The 16963-nt window shown below is 37.2% G+C and overlaps 4 protein-coding genes across 5 annotated transcripts; all 4 read left to right on the plus strand.

The window, feature by feature from the left end:
• The first annotated feature begins 728 nt into the window (after positions 1–728).
• Positions 729–4750, plus strand: LOC105956059 (serine/threonine-protein kinase PEPKR2). Of its 2 annotated transcripts, none has more exons than XM_088813338.1 (4): positions 729–764; positions 1235–2042; positions 2343–2639; positions 2897–3531. In XM_088813338.1, exons 2-4 carry the CDS (start codon positions 1292–1294, stop codon positions 3247–3249), a joined length of 1401 nt encoding a protein of 466 aa, XP_088669464.1. In that variant the 5' UTR covers positions 729–764; positions 1235–1291; the 3' UTR covers positions 3250–3531. The 2 variants fall into 2 exon arrangements, with proteins under 2 accessions (XP_088669464.1, XP_088669465.1); XM_088813339.1 differs by lacking the exon at positions 729–764 and adding an exon at positions 4395–4750 and having other exon boundaries at positions 772–2042; positions 2897–3293.
• LOC105956112 (uncharacterized) lies at positions 4749–7147 on the plus strand. The gene is made up of 2 exons (XM_088813337.1): positions 4749–5871; positions 6593–7147. Exons 1-2 carry the CDS (start codon positions 4792–4794, stop codon positions 6986–6988), a joined length of 1476 nt encoding a protein of 491 aa, XP_088669463.1. The 5' UTR covers positions 4749–4791; the 3' UTR covers positions 6989–7147.
• Positions 7148–8892: 1745 nt separating this feature from the next.
• On the plus strand, positions 8893–11576 carry LOC105956058 (uncharacterized). Its single transcript, XM_012979879.2, has 2 exons — positions 8893–10108; positions 11041–11576. The coding sequence occupies exons 1-2, from the start codon at positions 8999–9001 to the stop codon at positions 11413–11415; spliced, it is 1485 nt and encodes a 494-aa protein (XP_012835333.2). The 5' UTR covers positions 8893–8998; the 3' UTR covers positions 11416–11576.
• An 805-nt stretch (positions 11577–12381) lies between these two features.
• LOC105956111 (uncharacterized) lies at positions 12382–14856 on the plus strand. Its single transcript, XM_012979941.2, has 2 exons — positions 12382–13431; positions 14299–14856. Exons 1-2 carry the CDS (start codon positions 12382–12384, stop codon positions 14692–14694), a joined length of 1446 nt encoding a protein of 481 aa, XP_012835395.2. The 3' UTR covers positions 14695–14856.
• Positions 14857–16963: the final 2107 nt, after the last annotated feature.

Below are 16963 nucleotides of genomic sequence, written 5' to 3' on the forward strand. Positions count from 1 at the left end.
ATAATTTAATTTCATTGTAGAGAGAGATTGATACCGAATATTCTTTTATATATACATGTATTATTAACTAATATATTTTATTTATCTTGTACTTCTCTTGTGATTATTATTTATTAAACATAACTAGACCATTTTCTTTTAATTGACTTTATCTTGTTTGTTTGCATACTTATAGCTTTTAAACAAAGCATATCAAGGACATTAATCTAAATTCAATTACATATTACAATAGAAGTATACGAGAGCGTAAGTTTACCTAATATTTATACAGACTCTGAGACTCTGAGACGTCCATTTTAAATGAATGACACGTTTTTAATGGATAATATGAAATCTCATTAAGATAACAATAATAATAATAATTTTGATCACACATTTAATGTACATTAAATTATATTTACAAGCTCTGAACAATGTTTAATTTCCTCGTATTGTCCCAAAAATAAAATCACACATGGCAGAAAACAACACATTAAATTAAATATTTACTAAAAAAGAAAAAAAAAAAGAATTAATAAATTTCCTCCCACAAAAAAAAGGGAAATAGTTTATAGTGAAACAAAACAAGATCTCCACCGTTGATATCAATTGGCAAGGCGCGTGGTCAACCGCCAGATCTGAATAGCTTCGCGCGAAAGGAAAAATCGAAGCGGCGGTTTGTTAGAGGTCACGTGCGTAGAGAGACTATACATACAGTAGAATCTGTACGTATATTTATTTGTGTGTGCGTGTGTGTATATATAAGTAGCAGAGCAATCAAGCAGGTTCGTTGGACCAATTTTCCCTTTTTCTTCAACAGAGAAGTCTCATTCGTTTACTCAATTCTCTCTCTCTCTAACTTATTTCTCTCTCTAAATCTCTTCTTAAATTAATGGCATTAAACGGTGGATAAAGCTTCCGTATCATACTCGATTGCGCCATTGTGGTTATGTTCTTTCGATTAATTACAGATTTCTTTTGGGTGTGGGGTTTAGTTCAGATTTTTGCTAGGGTTTGTATCGGTGCATTGATTCGCCATTTTAGTTAGGTTTTTAGGGTTCTGATCGGAACACATTTGCTAGAAATTGCAGTTCTTTTCTGAAATTCGGTTGATTAGTTAAATTTCACTGGCAATGGGTTGTTGATTTTTCATTTCACTGGAAATCGGTTGTTGATTTACTCTTACAGGCAGTTGGAAAAATAGGGGATTAGGAATTTTCTTGGACTAATTGGTTTCTCGATTTCGGTTTATTAGCTTGTTGTGCCCTATGATCTCGAAAAATCGAGAAGGATCGTACTTTTAAAGTATCCGATGGAGTGTTTGAGTAAGAAAAGAAAAGGATTCGAGATTTCGGAAGCCTATAAAAAAGACAACGATGAACAAACCCGACTATCGATCCCTTTTTCGCATTTATCGTTAGAAGATTTCTCAAGAAGGAAAAAGAAATGCAAGGAAGGAACAGTTTCGAAAACCGTGGATTCGAGTACGAGTGTTGTCACCGGTGCTGCCACCGCCCCAGCGTGTGGGACCGCCCGTTTGGAATCTCCGAATAGAGGTCTTAAAAGAAAAATCGGCTGCATCGACACCGCAACTAGATTAGGCCGAAAGAAGAAAATCGATCAAGAATACGATTTGTCCGGAACTTTAGGCCAAGGGAAATTCGGTTCGGTGGTGTTGTGCACGAGCAAGTCGACCGGAGAGGAGTTTGCGTGCAAGACTTTGCGTAAAGGGGATGGAATTGTTCATAGGGAAGTTGAAATAATGCAGCATTTATCGGGGCATAGAGGTGTTGTGACATTGAAGGCGGTATATGAGGATATTGAATCTTTTCATTTAGTGATGGAACTTTGCTCTGGTGGAAGATTGCTCGATCAAATGGCGAAGGAAGGGTTATATACTGAGAAGAAGGCCGCTTGCGTAATTAAGGAGTTGATGCTTGCGATTCGGTACTGTCATGAGATGGGCGTTGTTCATAGGGATGTAAAGCCGGAGAATATTCTTCTTACTGCCTCGGGGCAAATGAAGCTTGCGGATTTCGGATTGGCTGTGAGGATTTTAGATGGTAATACATTTCATTTTTCGTAATGTTCGCTTTGGTTATTATCTCCGTAAATTTCTGTGACCGGAGAAAAAATATAAAAAATAATGATGAAATGATGATTTCAGTTTCATCGGTTTTTCGGAATAACAAATTGGAAGTATGTTTTTTTTTTTTTTTTTCGTTTTTGTCAAACTATAATGATTTTTGTGAGATGAAATAATTTGTTGGAGGGTTTGATTTTCAGTCTTAAATCATTGAGCCGAGTGAATCTTTTTTCTGGTGAATCGAGACTTGTACCTTAGTTTTATTTACGATGTACAGGTCAGACCCTGACTGGTATTGTTGGAAGTCCTGCTTATGTTGCTCCTGAAGTTTTGGTCGGTAATTACTCGGAGAAGGTCGATATTTGGAGTGCTGGTGTCCTTCTCCATGCACTTTTGGTCGGTGTGCTTCCGTTTAAAGGCGATTCTTTGGAGACCGTGTTTGAGGCTATTAAGAAAGATGAGTTAGATTTTGTCGGTGGAATATGGGACTCTGTTTCAGTAACTGCTCGTGATTTGCTTTCTAAAATGATGACAAGAAGTGTTTCGACGAGGTTCACAGCAAATGAGGTCTTAAGTAAGTTATCTGTTTTTTTTTCGTCTTCATTTTGTTTCTTTCTTGCGTGTAATGTCTAATTTGATGTCTTCGATTGTGAATATGGTTAAAATTGCTGTCTTTAAGGGATGATGTAATGGCTCATAACAGAACTTATTTTGTTTAGGATTTTGGATTGTATTTAACCCGCGGGTTGACGGGTTGGGTACTGTTTGACCCAAAAAACCCGAAAACCGTTTAAAAGGCTGAATTGATCTAATTGTTTTCTGCTTGTGCAGGACATCCATGGATTTCGTTTTACACCGAACCAACTTTAAGTAGCCTAACTCGCACACCAAAGAAGACCCCCGTAAGATTGACTAATTCAAGGCAGTTGACTAGTAATAATAACAATAATCATGGACCAGAATCGGAGAGGAAAAGGGCATTATTGTCTTATAACAGCAGCCTCAGTGATGACTCAGGTCCGAATTTAGCTTCCGATAGTAGTGCAACCGAAAAAGAAGAAGAAGATGGTTTAGTTGATGTGTTAACTGCTGCTATTTCACGTGTTCGGATATCGAAGCCCAAAAGAAGCAGAATTAGCAGCACGTCTAATTTGGAGACTGGTAATCTCTGTACAGCTTTTTGACACACTCGAAGATTAACTTATGCTGATTGGAGGAGAATAACGAGGTAAAACGATGATTTGAAGAATTTGTGGGGTTGGTATTTTAATTAGAAAAATCCATGATGAACTAACTAACAACTTCCTTGTGTACATAATTGTTCCCGGGTGAAGCTCGAATTTTGGTTTAAGTTTGAATGCTAAAAAGAAAGAGAAAAAACCCGAAACTAATGCTATCGTTTGGTACGTCTGTGTTAACGTTGGTGGAATAAATCGGCATGAAGTACTGGATTACTGTTTTTTGGTTATGTAGGAAATGCAAATTAAGTAAAGAGCAGGGGCATAAAATTGGAATGGAATTTTCAATTTCCGATTTCTCAATAGTCCTATTCCGAAAAATTTCGAATTTGGAACACAATCATTTAGTCTGATTTCCGATTTTTTTTGGATCTGAATTGGAATTTGCATATTAAAATTTCTGGAAATTCCGATTCCCAGTCCGATTTAATTCAATATCTATAATATTTAATATTTATCTCCGAAAATCCATCTCTCCACTCATATCCACAAAAAAATAAAATAAAATAAATAAATAAATAAAAAATAGGAAGGAATTGCAACCACTCTTCCTTCACCTACCATTTTCCAGAAACTTGAGGTCAATTATTGGTATCAAATATTATATTCACACACACACACACACACACCTAACTACCACTTGTATTTTGATTGTCGTCGTAAAATACAAGCGGAGGTTATTGACTTACTGCCCCGAATTCCCACCAGCCTTCTCTCCCATCACAAGTCAAAACCGCCGCAGTTACCGCTGACTTCTACCAGATATTTATTATTATTATGGTAAATTCCACTTTCACCTTGATATCATCTTACCCCTCTTACCGATTTATCCCCTTGTACTTGAAAAATTGTCGCAATGTGGTCCTCGTCGTCAGTTTTCAAACCTTTGACCTTAGCACCGTTTGATCTAATTCTGAAAATTACAACAAAAATCCACCCCTCTAATTTTAATAATTACTACAAAATTAAAAATAAATTATGGCTGGTGTCGTGGACTATATTTTCTCGTTGTCTTGAATTTTTTTATTATTTTTTGTTTTTTTTTTAATAATTATTTAAACTGGGAGATGTTGATTTTTTGTAATTTTCAGACTTGGATCAAACGGTGTTAAGGTCAAAGGTCTGCAAACTAACGGCGAGGGCCGCATTGAGACAATTTTTCAAATTCAGGGAGACAAATAGATGCAATGCAATTGAGAGTAGAAGGGAATAAAGTGATATTGAGCCAAAGTACAATTGTGGAAAACGAAATTTACCCTTTTCTTTATAAGAAGGAAGACGATTAGCTGAACGTGGACTCTTTAGTCTTTAAATACTCCAATGGTTTACTCCATATTTTTCGGGGTTGACTCTTGCATGTTAGTTTGATCTATATCTGCCACACTAGTACTTGTAACAAATTAACAAATTCAATCTTCAATTTTGAAATTATTTTATTTCAATTTCATCTTTACCTCCATAGCCAGTTTTGCTTCAAATCTAGTAGCCATGGAAAACCGAGATCAAGAATCACCGTCATCGTCGTATTCGTGCGGTCTTTCTATACTAAAATTTCCGATATACCTCCTCGCGACTTTCGCCGTGTTTTTCCTTCTCATCCAAATCCAGTCTATGCAAAATCCACCGTCGTGGGCTCTCGTGCGCCAACAATGGGGTAAAACGGCCACCAACGAATCGTGCATTTCGAATTCTTCCGTCGACGCCGTTGTCAGCGCCCAATATTTAGAGGAGCTGAAAAACATGTCCTTGAAGCTCCGCAAATCCATCACATTTCTCCCACTAAAGGACCTCCGATACGCCGACGCACCCTCGGAGGGCCACACGTGGTTCATGAGCTCCATGCAGGACACCAACGAAGAAGGCGAGATCCAATACCAGCATTTTCCGTCGGAGGCCTCTGACGGTAGGGTTTTGTGCCTCAGGGGCCGGGACAGACAGAATGGGGCCCGCAACTCGTACGCGCTCGCCTGGCCCGAAACCCTACCCCCCAACGCCACCCTGGCGAGGGGCGTCACGTTTGTTTCGAACAATCACTACGACTACGACAACATCTGGCACGGACTGTCGGCCACGATGCCCTTCGTCGCGTGGCACATCAAGAGCCGGTGCGCGGCGGGGCCCGCCAGGTGGATTTTGTACCACTGGGGCGAGCTGAGGACGAATATGGCCCCCTGGGTGAGGACTCTGCTAGAGTCCACCTTCGGGGGCGGCCCCCTTAAAATCGAAGATTTTAAGGAGACCGATGGTGTTGGTAATGATGCGGGGACTACTTGCTTTGAGGAGGCGGTTGTGATGAGGCACAACGAGGGTGGGATGTCGAATGAGAAGAGAATGGAGGTGTATGATCTGATGAGGTGCAGGTCTAGGGCTTACTGTGGGGTGAAGACGCGTGATGATTATAACAATGGATCGAGTGTTGATATTGGGATGACGTTGTTCATGAGGGACGGGGCGAGATCGTTCAAGAATGCATCGGCTGTGATTAGGGTTTTCGAGAAGGAGTGTCGGAAGGTGGAGGGGTGCCGGCTCACGGTGGCGTATACCCATAACTTGACCGTTTGCGAACAGGTAAATTCGATCAAAATGTACGTTGAATTAGTTTGGATCATTCATTACAACGAGTTTCGAATTCTTAAATCTCATTTTGAACTATTTTCAACTCGTTGAGTTGTGAACTCGCTATTCACACGAGCCTTACAATTTTGATCCTCTAAATTGGCTTTGTTAGAAAATTTGTCCTCTTTCAAATTTAAATACAACTACGTACTTGACGAATTTCACTACCAACTTGTTGAATTTTAATAATCAGATAAAGAAAAAATAAAAATAGTATAATTAATGGGCAAATTGCGCATATCGCTCAGTGAATTTCTAATTTTCACACTTTACCCCCTCAAAAATTTTAAAAGGGAATGTCCCCTTCAAAATATTATTCTTATTGCACATTGCCGCGATAGCAAAACTCCAATGTATTATTCATCGGAATTGAATAATTTTGTTCACTTTGCCCCTTTAAATGTTATTTTTTTTCCACGTTGCCCCTTCAAAACACTATTTTTTGGTACGCTGCCCCTTTAAAATATTTTTGTTGCACAATGCCCTCAAAAAATTGGTTATGCAGCAAAGTGCAACCAAAATAATATTTCAAAGGGGGAGCATCCTTTTTTTTTATTTTTTCGGGGGAAGTGCGAAAATGAGAAATTTATACGGAACGAAGTGCATTTTGTCCTAATATAATTAAGCCGTTGGGAAAAAAAAATCAACAATTTTCTTTTTGTTTTTTTGATAGGTGAAACTGATGAGTTTAACAGACATATTGGTATCGGCACACGGAGCACAACTCTCCAACATATTCCTCATGGATAAAAACAGCAGCTTGATGGAGTTTTTCCCCAAGGGGTGGCTCGAGCTCGCCGGAGTCGGGCAGTACATCTTCCAATGGCTCGCCAGCTGGTCGGGGATGATCCACGAGGGGGTTTGGCGGGACCCCGCTGCCGGAGAGCCCTGCCCCTTCCCGGAGAAAGACGGGCGGTGCTTTGAGGTCGTCAAGGACGGCAAAATTGGACATAACGAGACCTATTTTTCGGAGTGGGCGGCAAAAGTTCTCAACGATGTGAAGATGAGGAAAGCGGCTGCGCGAGCCTCAACGAGTCATGTTTCGGATTTCTGTGGTTGCAAGTTGTAATTATGATAGTTCCGGATCACACATATTATTCAGAGGGCAACACAAATAGCATATGTTAGAGTAGGTGACTAAGAAGCCAACTTGTGGCTGTGGTTTTCCATTTTAAATTGTAAAACAATCTATTTCGTAATTAATAAAAGTTTATTTTTGATACGTTAATTTCGTGTCCCAATTATTTGCGTATAAATATAAAGTATTATGAATTGATCTATAAGAATCATGAGATATAATGTCGGCTTGTTATGTTCGTCACAAACAATACCTCTGGGACCCACTTCCTAACGGGGCCAAAGTTATATATATATATATATATATATATATATATATATATATATATATATATATATATATATATAAAAAAAACTTGTCTTTTATCAATTTTATAAATGATGAATTAATAAGTTGGGCATTCATTTTCAATCCTTAAATTAAGTGCATACTTTTTCTATCAAATTAAAATCTTTTTCATCATGGCGTTTTGTTTCATCCATTGTTATCAAGCATTGGGGCTGAAAAAGAAAAAAAAAATACACCACCGCATCGAATTTAATATTTACCGTTCATCATCAGCAAAAAGAAAACAAAGAAGCAGATAATTCGTCTAAATGTAGTATCTTATGGCGCAACTAAAATAATTAGTTAAGTAATATTTATTGGTGATTAACGGTAATTCACCCAATATAACATTTACCGGTTATAGCATAGAAAAAATCGAGAAGTACTTAAGTAGAGCCAAAGATTATTTAGGGATTGCTTGTAATAAGTGCAAAGGTAAAAGGTAAAGGTAAGAGTAACATTTCATTCGGGGTTGACTCTTACACGTGCTTTTCATTAGTCAAACAAATTAAATACACTTGTCCCCAACTATATATTTCGATGTCATAAGCGAAAATTATTTATTTTGATTCTATATATAGAGCACGTTTGCTAAGCTTATTTAAATCATCTTATAAGTTTTTACATCTGATAAGATGTTTTAGGAGCTGATAAGCTGTTAGATCTTATTTTAAAAATTATCTTTTAAGGTGTTTGGATATGTAGCATATAAGTTACATTTTGTTTATATAAGTTATTCAGGTGTTTGGAAATAAAGGTCTGTTTATTGCTATAATGACAAAAAAATACATGACGCCAGTATAATTGTTAAACTTATTTGACTCAAATACTTTTGTTCCTAAAATATTATTATAATATTTACAAATTATTTTTTCAAATAATAGTAATAATATTTATATAATAATATAAAATAAAAGTTGTAAAAGAAATATAATTTTTTTTTTTGTAGATGAAAGAAATATAATTTATTATGGAGATAATAAGAATATTCGTGTATTTTTATATACATATAAAATATAAATAGAGAATAATTTATTTTACAATTATTATGATAATTACGATAATTATATTTAACTAATTATTAATCTTGATTACAAGAATACGTTGTTTTGATAAAATATAAATATTAATAGTATTCATGTAATATAATAAAGTATTTGAAGGTAATTTTGTATTTTAAGTGTTTTAGTGAAGAAGCAAATAAGATCTTAAAGAGAAAAGGTGAGGTAGAAGTATTTTTTTTAAAACATCTTATAAGTTTCCTAACAACTTATTTTTTAAAAAAAATAAGATCTTTTGCAATTGTTTTACCAAACACCTTTTAACAACTTATAAGCTCCTAAACAGCTTATAAGATGTTTTTAAGAGCTTATAAACTTAGCCAAACACGCTGTATTCCAAATGAGAATTTATTTATTAATCATATGTAATAAAATAATACAAACTTTAGTTATGTATACGTGGAAGATTCATAGGGACGAAATTGTCATTTTTTTATTTTTTTTAATAATCGAGGAATTGCATGCGTTTCCGGCTCCTTAAGTAACATTTCTTCTTTTTGGCATTTCGAAAATATGCATACAATTTTGAAAATATAGATCCCAATGTTAACCAAATTGTTCAATTTTGTACTTCTTTAATTTTACCCAAAACTTTGGTTCAATTTTCAAAGCCATGAAAAAACCAATTACTAAAGAATCGAACTCAAATTGTACCTCTCTTAGCAAATCGAATAATTTTCTACGTAGAGAATCATCATCTTCGTGCTCTCTTTCTTCATCGAAATTTTCGATCTACCTCGTCGTCGTTTTCGTCGTAATTTTCACCCTCTTCCAAATCCAATCTCTCCAAATTGGACAATCATGGTCTCTCATGCACGAAAAAATCGTCACCAATTACTCGTGCCGCCTTTCGAATTCTTCTTGCCACATCACCACCCAAGAGGAGGAGATCGTAAAATCCATGGCCTCGAAGCTCCGCGAATCTGTCACCTTTCTCCCTCTAAAGGATCTCCGATACGCCAACGCCGCCATGATAGGCCACACGTGGTTCATGAGCTCCATGCAAGACATGCACGAGCAAGGCGGGGTCCAATACCAACAGTTTCCGTCGGAGGCCTCCGGCGGTAGGGTTTTGTGCCTCAAGGGCCGCGACAGGCGAGACGGGGCCCGCAACTCGTACGCGCTCGCCTGGCCAGAAACCCTACCCCGCAACTCCACCCTGGCGAAAGGCATCACGTTCATTTCGTACAATCACTACGACTACCACAACATCTGGCATGGATTGTCGGCCATGATGCCCTTCGTCGCCTGGCACATCGGGAGCCAGTGCGCGGGGCCCACGAGATGGATTTTGTACCACTGGGGGGAGCTGAGGACTAGTATCGCGCCGTGGGTGAGGACTATGCTAGAAGCGACGTTTGGCCGTGGTCCCCTCGATATCGAAGATTTCGATCGCGATGGATCGGACGGTGGTGGTGGTGGTGATGATCGGGCTGCGACTTGCTTTGAGGAGGCGGTTGTGATGAGGCACAACGAGGGCGGGATGTCGAAGGAGAAGAGAATGGAGGTGTATGATTTGATGAGGTGCCGATCTAGGGTTTATTGTGGGGTGAAGCCACGCGGTGATGGATCGAGCATTGGGATGACGATGTTGATGAGGGACGGGGCGAGATCGTTCAAGAATGCATCGGCGGTGATTAGGGTTTTCGAGAAGGAGTGTGGGAAAGTTGAGGGGTGCCGGCTCATGGTGGCTTATCCACATAACTTGACCTTTTGTGAACAGGTAATTAGTTAAGTGGTTTTTCTCATTGATATTCTTATAGTTTTAATTTATTCCTATTTTTTGTTATTAAAAGAATTGGTTTGAATTGCAAAAAATAAGTCACTTATATTTGGATGGAAGAAGTTTAGCTATAATTCTAAATTTATGATAACAAATAGTTTTATTGAGGCTTGTTTGGTTAGATCTATTAGATAACAAATTAGTTATTAATTATTTTCTTCTAAAATGGCATAATTAGTGATTTTGTTCTTCAACATATTTCTCCTATGGCAAAATTTAATTTATATTTGTTTCTGGAAATTCGGTTTTTAAATTTTCATTCTCTCTTTAGATATAATATTTCCATATTATGGCTCGTTTTAGAGTTTTAAGGCATATATGTTTTTTACTCCTCTCTCTTTTATGCACATGCACCAATGTTGATTTATTAAATACAATTTAAGTATTTATATTTAAATTTTCTTCGTTTTTGCAATCCCGTGCATTATAGTCTTAGCTAGATTATCCTATTTAAAAGTGCAAATTGCATGTCACCCCTATAATTATTTTTATTTTTGCACTTTACCCCTCAAAATTTGAAAAAAGTGAATGTCCCCTTCCAAATGTTATACTTCTTGCACATTGCCCTGATAGCAAAATTCCAATGGATTTATTAATTGGAATTGAGTATTTTTTTTGCACGTTGCCCCTTTAAATGTTATTTTTTTCCTTAAAAATATTATTTTTCTGCACAATATTGTCCCTTTAAAATGTTATTTTCGTTGTACGATGACCACACAAAATTAGCTTATGGGGCAAAGTGCAACCAAAACAATATTTATAGGGGAGATTATCTCTTTTATTCTGCCAAAATGAAAAATTTATAGGGAGCGCAGTGCATTTTATCCTATTTAAAATGTATATTATTTCTTAAAAAATCACTTTGTTCACAGGTGAAGCTGATGAGTTTAACAGATATTATGGTATCCCCACATGGAGCACAGCTCACCAACATGATCCTCATGGACAGAAACAGCAGCGTAATGGAGTTTTTCCCCAAGGGTTGGCTCGAACTCGCCGGAGTCGGGCAGTACGTCTACCACTGGCTCGCCGCCTGGTCGGGGATGAGACACGAGGGGGCTTGGCGGGACCCCACCGGAGACCGCTGCCCCTTCCCGGAGAATGACCGCCAGTGCATGTCGGTTTTCAAGAACGGCCTAATCGGACACGACGAGACCTACTTCTCCGAGTGGGCCGGAAAAGTTCTTGGCGAGGTGAAGCGGAGGACTCCGGTGCGAAGTGTTTCCGGTCTTTGCGGTTGCAACTAGCTTTAAGCTAGCTTATTCTCCTACTTTTAATAAATGTTTTTATGTTTGATATTTTTTTCCAAAATTATATATATTACATGATTCATTTCTTGTTGAATGAACACCTTAACAAAAAACTTAAGCTATCAGTGAAATGTATTATTTAATTAATATTTCTGCAATACGCCTCCTGCAGTGCATGCAGACGATGACCTTTCATTTTTCATGACACTGATACCAAGTTAAATGACCACATCAATCAAAAGTTTAAGCTATTAGTTGAAATGACATATCATTTAATTAAGCAATGCATATTTTTAATTAACTAAAATATTGAACTTGCCATGCATGTGATTGGTCGATCAAATAGTAATAAAGTAAAGTTAGGAGGCATTAACTAGATCTAGATATATTCAAATTACTTACATGTGCTTAAATAAAATGTACATGTTTATCTAAGCCACATATGTTTGTTTGATTGAGTACTCATAATCTCTCTTGTATTAGTGTTTATGAAGTGAGAGAAAAGTATTGAAGTAGAGCTAATTAAGGATTAGGCACGAATTAATAAGTGCATGATAAAGAGAGTGGGGCGAGATAGCTTCTACGATGATCAGATCCTAAAAACACAACTTATATGCAATATGCCTTTAAAACCACGTCACGTATTCGAGGTTTGATCTGCCACATAAATGCCACCGGTATCAAATTGAATGTTTGCGACATTATTTATTTTTACATGTACTCAATTTATCCCAAAGTGTGCATAAAGCCACCTCTCTCTCTCTCTCTCGCTCTCTCTCTCTCTCTCTTCTTGGAATCTTGAAATCTCCATCGTGTCATATTGAAATCTTAGGAGGAAAATTGTTGCCAACCGAATATTACAGTTTGCTTCAAATATATAGTTTCCTTCTAAAAAAATCAAGAAAAGAAAAGGAAAAAAAAGAAAAACAATCTCAAGTCTCAAACCCTAAGTTTTGGTCAACCATGAAAACACCAGCTAAAGAAGCAGACAACACCATGAACTCCAATAGTTGTTCATGCTCTCTTTCTTCACCGAAACTTTCGATCTACCTCGTCGCCGTTTTCGCCTTAATCGTCGTTCTCTTCGAAATCCAGTCCCTCCAAACTCCACCATCATGGGCTCTAATGGAGAAAATATTCACCAACTCATGCCTTTCAAGTACTGTCCACGTCAGCAGCCAAGAGGAGCTCAAAGCCATGGCCTCGAAACTCAGCCGAGCCGTCACCTTTCTCCCACTAAAGGATCTCCGGTATGCTAGCACCGCCGCGGATGGCCACACGTGGTTCATGAGCTCCATGCACGACGTGCACGAACCGGACGAGGTCCGATACCAGCACTTCCCGTCGGAGGCCTCCGGCGGTAGGGTTTTGTGCCTCAGGGGCCGCGACAGGCGCGACGGGGCCCGCAACTCGTACGCGCTCGCCTGGCCCAAAACCCTACCCCCCAACGCCACGCTGGCGAGGGGCACCACCTTCGTGTCGTACAATCACTACGACTACGATAACATCTGGCACGGACTGTCGGTGCTGATGCCCTTCGTTGCGTGGCACATCAGGAGCCGGTGCGCGGCGGGGCCGCCCGCCAGGTGGATTTTGTACCATTGGGGGGAGCTGAGGACCGATTTGGCGCCGTGGGTTAAAACTCTTCTGGAGGCCACGTTTCGGGGCGGGCCCCTCAAAATCGAAGATTTTGAGGGGCCCGGTGGTGGTGGTGATCAGGCGGCAACTTGCTTTGAGGAAGCGGTTGTGATGAGGCACAACGAGGGCGGGATGTCGAACGAGAAGATAGTGGAGGTGTACGATCTGATGAGGTGCCGGTCTAGGGTTTTCTGCGGGGCGAAGTCTCGTGAAGTTAACGGATCGAGTATCGGGATGACCGTGTTGATGAGGGACGGTCCGAGATCGTTCAAGAATGCATCGGAAGTGATTAGGATTTTCGAGAAGGAGTGCCGGAAGGTGGAGGGGTGCCGGCTCATGGTCGCTTATCTCCATAACTTGACATTTTGTGAACAGGTAAATTTTGTCATCAGTTATATAATATCTGTCGCTTTAGATTAAATTTATAATTCTACCCTTATTAACTATTTCCAATTTAATCACATAAATTCCAAGGCTATACTAATGAAACTAACTATTATAATTACTCACTAAACAATAACTCCTATTGCATGGCTATTGTACTTTAAAGTTTAAACTAATTTTTAAATCCTACTTATAGATAAAGCAATAACTCTTACCGAACCTATGATTCCTAACCATTGCAGACAATTTCTAACTGCAGTACAACTTCAATAAATTAATATTCGATAAATTAGTAATTTCGCTTAAATAATAGTTTTTTAGTCTCGACTTGGCAAAAATCTATTAAATTATTAGTTCGATAATTTAATGTTTTACTAAAATTAATAGAATTCTGCTAGTCCCGACTCTATTAATTTATAAAGGTTTAATTGTATTTTAATGATTGTATCAACCAGTTATATAAATTAACCCACACTTAGCATTTAAAATAAGTTGTTTGAAAAGCAGCATTGGACCAATTTTTCTTAAAATAAGTTGCGCGCTCAAAGTTTATTTTTCAAGGAGTTTTACAAAATCTTCAACTTTTGGAAATAAACAGTACACTTTATCACTAACTTAACTCGTAATCACCAACTTCTAGTTTTTCAATTTTTTTTGCAAACATCACCTATAACTTACCAAACATTGAGTGTGCTACTAATTAACTACCAATATATTTTTGCACATTTAGTACAAAATTTATAATTCTAGAAGTTAAAGCATATAAGAAAAACGAAAGTTTTACTAATCGGAATAAAGAAAAGAAAACGAAAGAAAAAAAATCTAATGCGCGAACAATTTTTTTTTCTTTTCTTACAGGTGAAGCTGATGAGTTTAACCGATATTATGGTATCGGCACACGGAGCACAACTCTCCAACATGTTCCTCATGGACAAAAACAGCAGCGTGATGGAGCTTTTTCCGAAGGGGTGGCTCGAACTCGCCGGAGTCGGGCAGTACGTGTACCGCGATCTCGCCGGCTGGTCAGGGATGAGACACGAGGGGGCTTGGCGGGACCCTGTCGGTGAACGCTGCCCCTTCCCGGAGAACGACCAGCGCTGCATGTCGGTTGTGTACAAGAACGGCAAAATCGGACATAACGAAACCTATTTTTCGGAGTGGGCCCGAAAAGTTCTCGGAGATGTGAAACAGAGGAAATTAGCGGTGCCGGTGTCGATAAATCGAGTTTCCGGTCGCTGCGGTTGCGATTACTAGCTAGCGTATAAGCTAATTCTTCGTATAAAATTTTAACATTTGATAATTATTTAAAGAGTGTATGAATTTAATATATGTTCATAATATTATATAAATTTGAGACATGTTTAGTAATCAATTAAGTTGGAAAATAAAATGGCTGTGTTGCATTATATTCAAAAACCTTTGTGTTTAGTTTAATTGGTTAAAAGACTTAGATTAGAAAGAATCTTCATTTAAGTGGTTGTGTACTAAAAAAATTGCACATACGTAATTTGGGAAGCAACAAAAATATTTGGAAATTCGTTGTTCAAATACGTTACTAACTTTAATTTTCTTAAATTGCAAAATGTCCCATATATAAGGCGTCGGTGTCGGATATGAAACGTGTTCGAAACGCAAATACTTTAATAAGTTGAAGTTTTCGTGTCACGTAGAACTGAAAATCTCATATTCTTATATTTAATTTTAGATGGTTTTTGCAAAAAGTTTTTAGTAAATTATTTTAAGTTATAATCTCAAAAGCATCTTTGCATTGGATCTATTGGCTTAAAGTTGAATTGGACATTATATTAGTGCCTTTCTTATCGTAATCTAAATCAACTTTATAAGGATTATGTCTAGAATATTTAAAAAAAAAAAAAAAACAAGCTAAAAATTAAAATTTATTTTACTTAATTATAAATTTGATTGTTTTAAGTTGCTTTTTAAGCAAATTTACAAAATAATTTCAACTTTTAGAAATAAAGTGATGCCTCATCTATAATGCAATGTATCTCGCTCTTTTCATATCAAAAGTAAACAGTGGCTGATACGACACATAATTAAGGGGGGCCATGGCCCCTCATTATTTTTCAAATTTCTATTAATTATATATAAATGTAATACATTTCTACAATAGCATTAACGGCAACCCTCACTAATGCATTCAGTCCACTTGAATTTTATTAGGGGTGGCAATTTCTCAATTTGGACCGGATCCGATCCGGATCAATGTGGATCGGATGCAAAAGGAACCGAATCCAATATCAACCTATATGAATAAATTTAATGTGGATCGAGTTTAGACCGATCCGGATTGGATCCATATGGATTCATTGCATCTTTAATTCAACTTATGAGGTTGAATATCTCAACTTTTAGGGTTTAATATCTCAACTTATGTGGTTTAATATCTCAAGTTTCACAATTACACATATTCACACACATATACACATACACATACACATACACATACACATACACATACCCACTTTTTACACACACACACACACTTTTTTACACACACGCACACACACTTACATGCACATACACACTATCTGTTCATATATATATATATATATATATATATATATATATATATATATATATATATATATATATATATATATATATATATATATATATATATATATATATATATATATATATATATACATGTTTATATACACACACACACACTCTTTTTACACACACACACTCATATACACACACACTCACACACACACACACTCTGTTTACACACACACACACACACTCACATACAGACACACACACTCGTATGCACACACACACACACACTCTGTTTACCACACACAGATACATGTATATATATATATATATATATATATATATATATATATATATATATATATATATATATATATATATATATATATATATATATATATATATATATATATATATATATATATATATATATATATACACACACATACACTCACATACACACACACACACACACACACACACACACACACACTCACATACACACACACACTCACATACACACACTGTTTTACACACACTCACATACACACAATTTCTACACACACACACACTCTCTGTTTTACACACAAACACACTCGCATACACACACAGTTTCTACACACACTGTTTTACACACACACACACTCACATACACACACAGTGTTTATTAATATACTCATTGATAATTTTTTATCAATTAAATTTTTAATTAAAATAATATTTGACTTTTTTTATGAGAAAATTGTTTTGGTATTTGATTGGGTTTTGGTTGGATCCAATATGACCCACTTTATTTTGTGGTTAAACTTTCAATGGATCTAAAATGGATCCAGTTTTAAAAAAAATCAACTTGATCCGATCCGGTTTGTTTCAACTAGACTTAATCTAAACTGGATCCTTATGGACCGAACCGGATCTAATCGAATCCGTGGAACCGGATCCACATTGCCACCCCTAAATTTTATACTCTGACTCCGCCATTGAAAATAAAGAAAATACT

Source organism: Erythranthe guttata, chromosome 14 (genome assembly GCF_056151865.1).
Source record: "Erythranthe guttata isolate IM_541 chromosome 14, IM_541, whole genome shotgun sequence".
Taxonomy (NCBI): domain Eukaryota; kingdom Viridiplantae; phylum Streptophyta; class Magnoliopsida; order Lamiales; family Phrymaceae; genus Erythranthe; species Erythranthe guttata.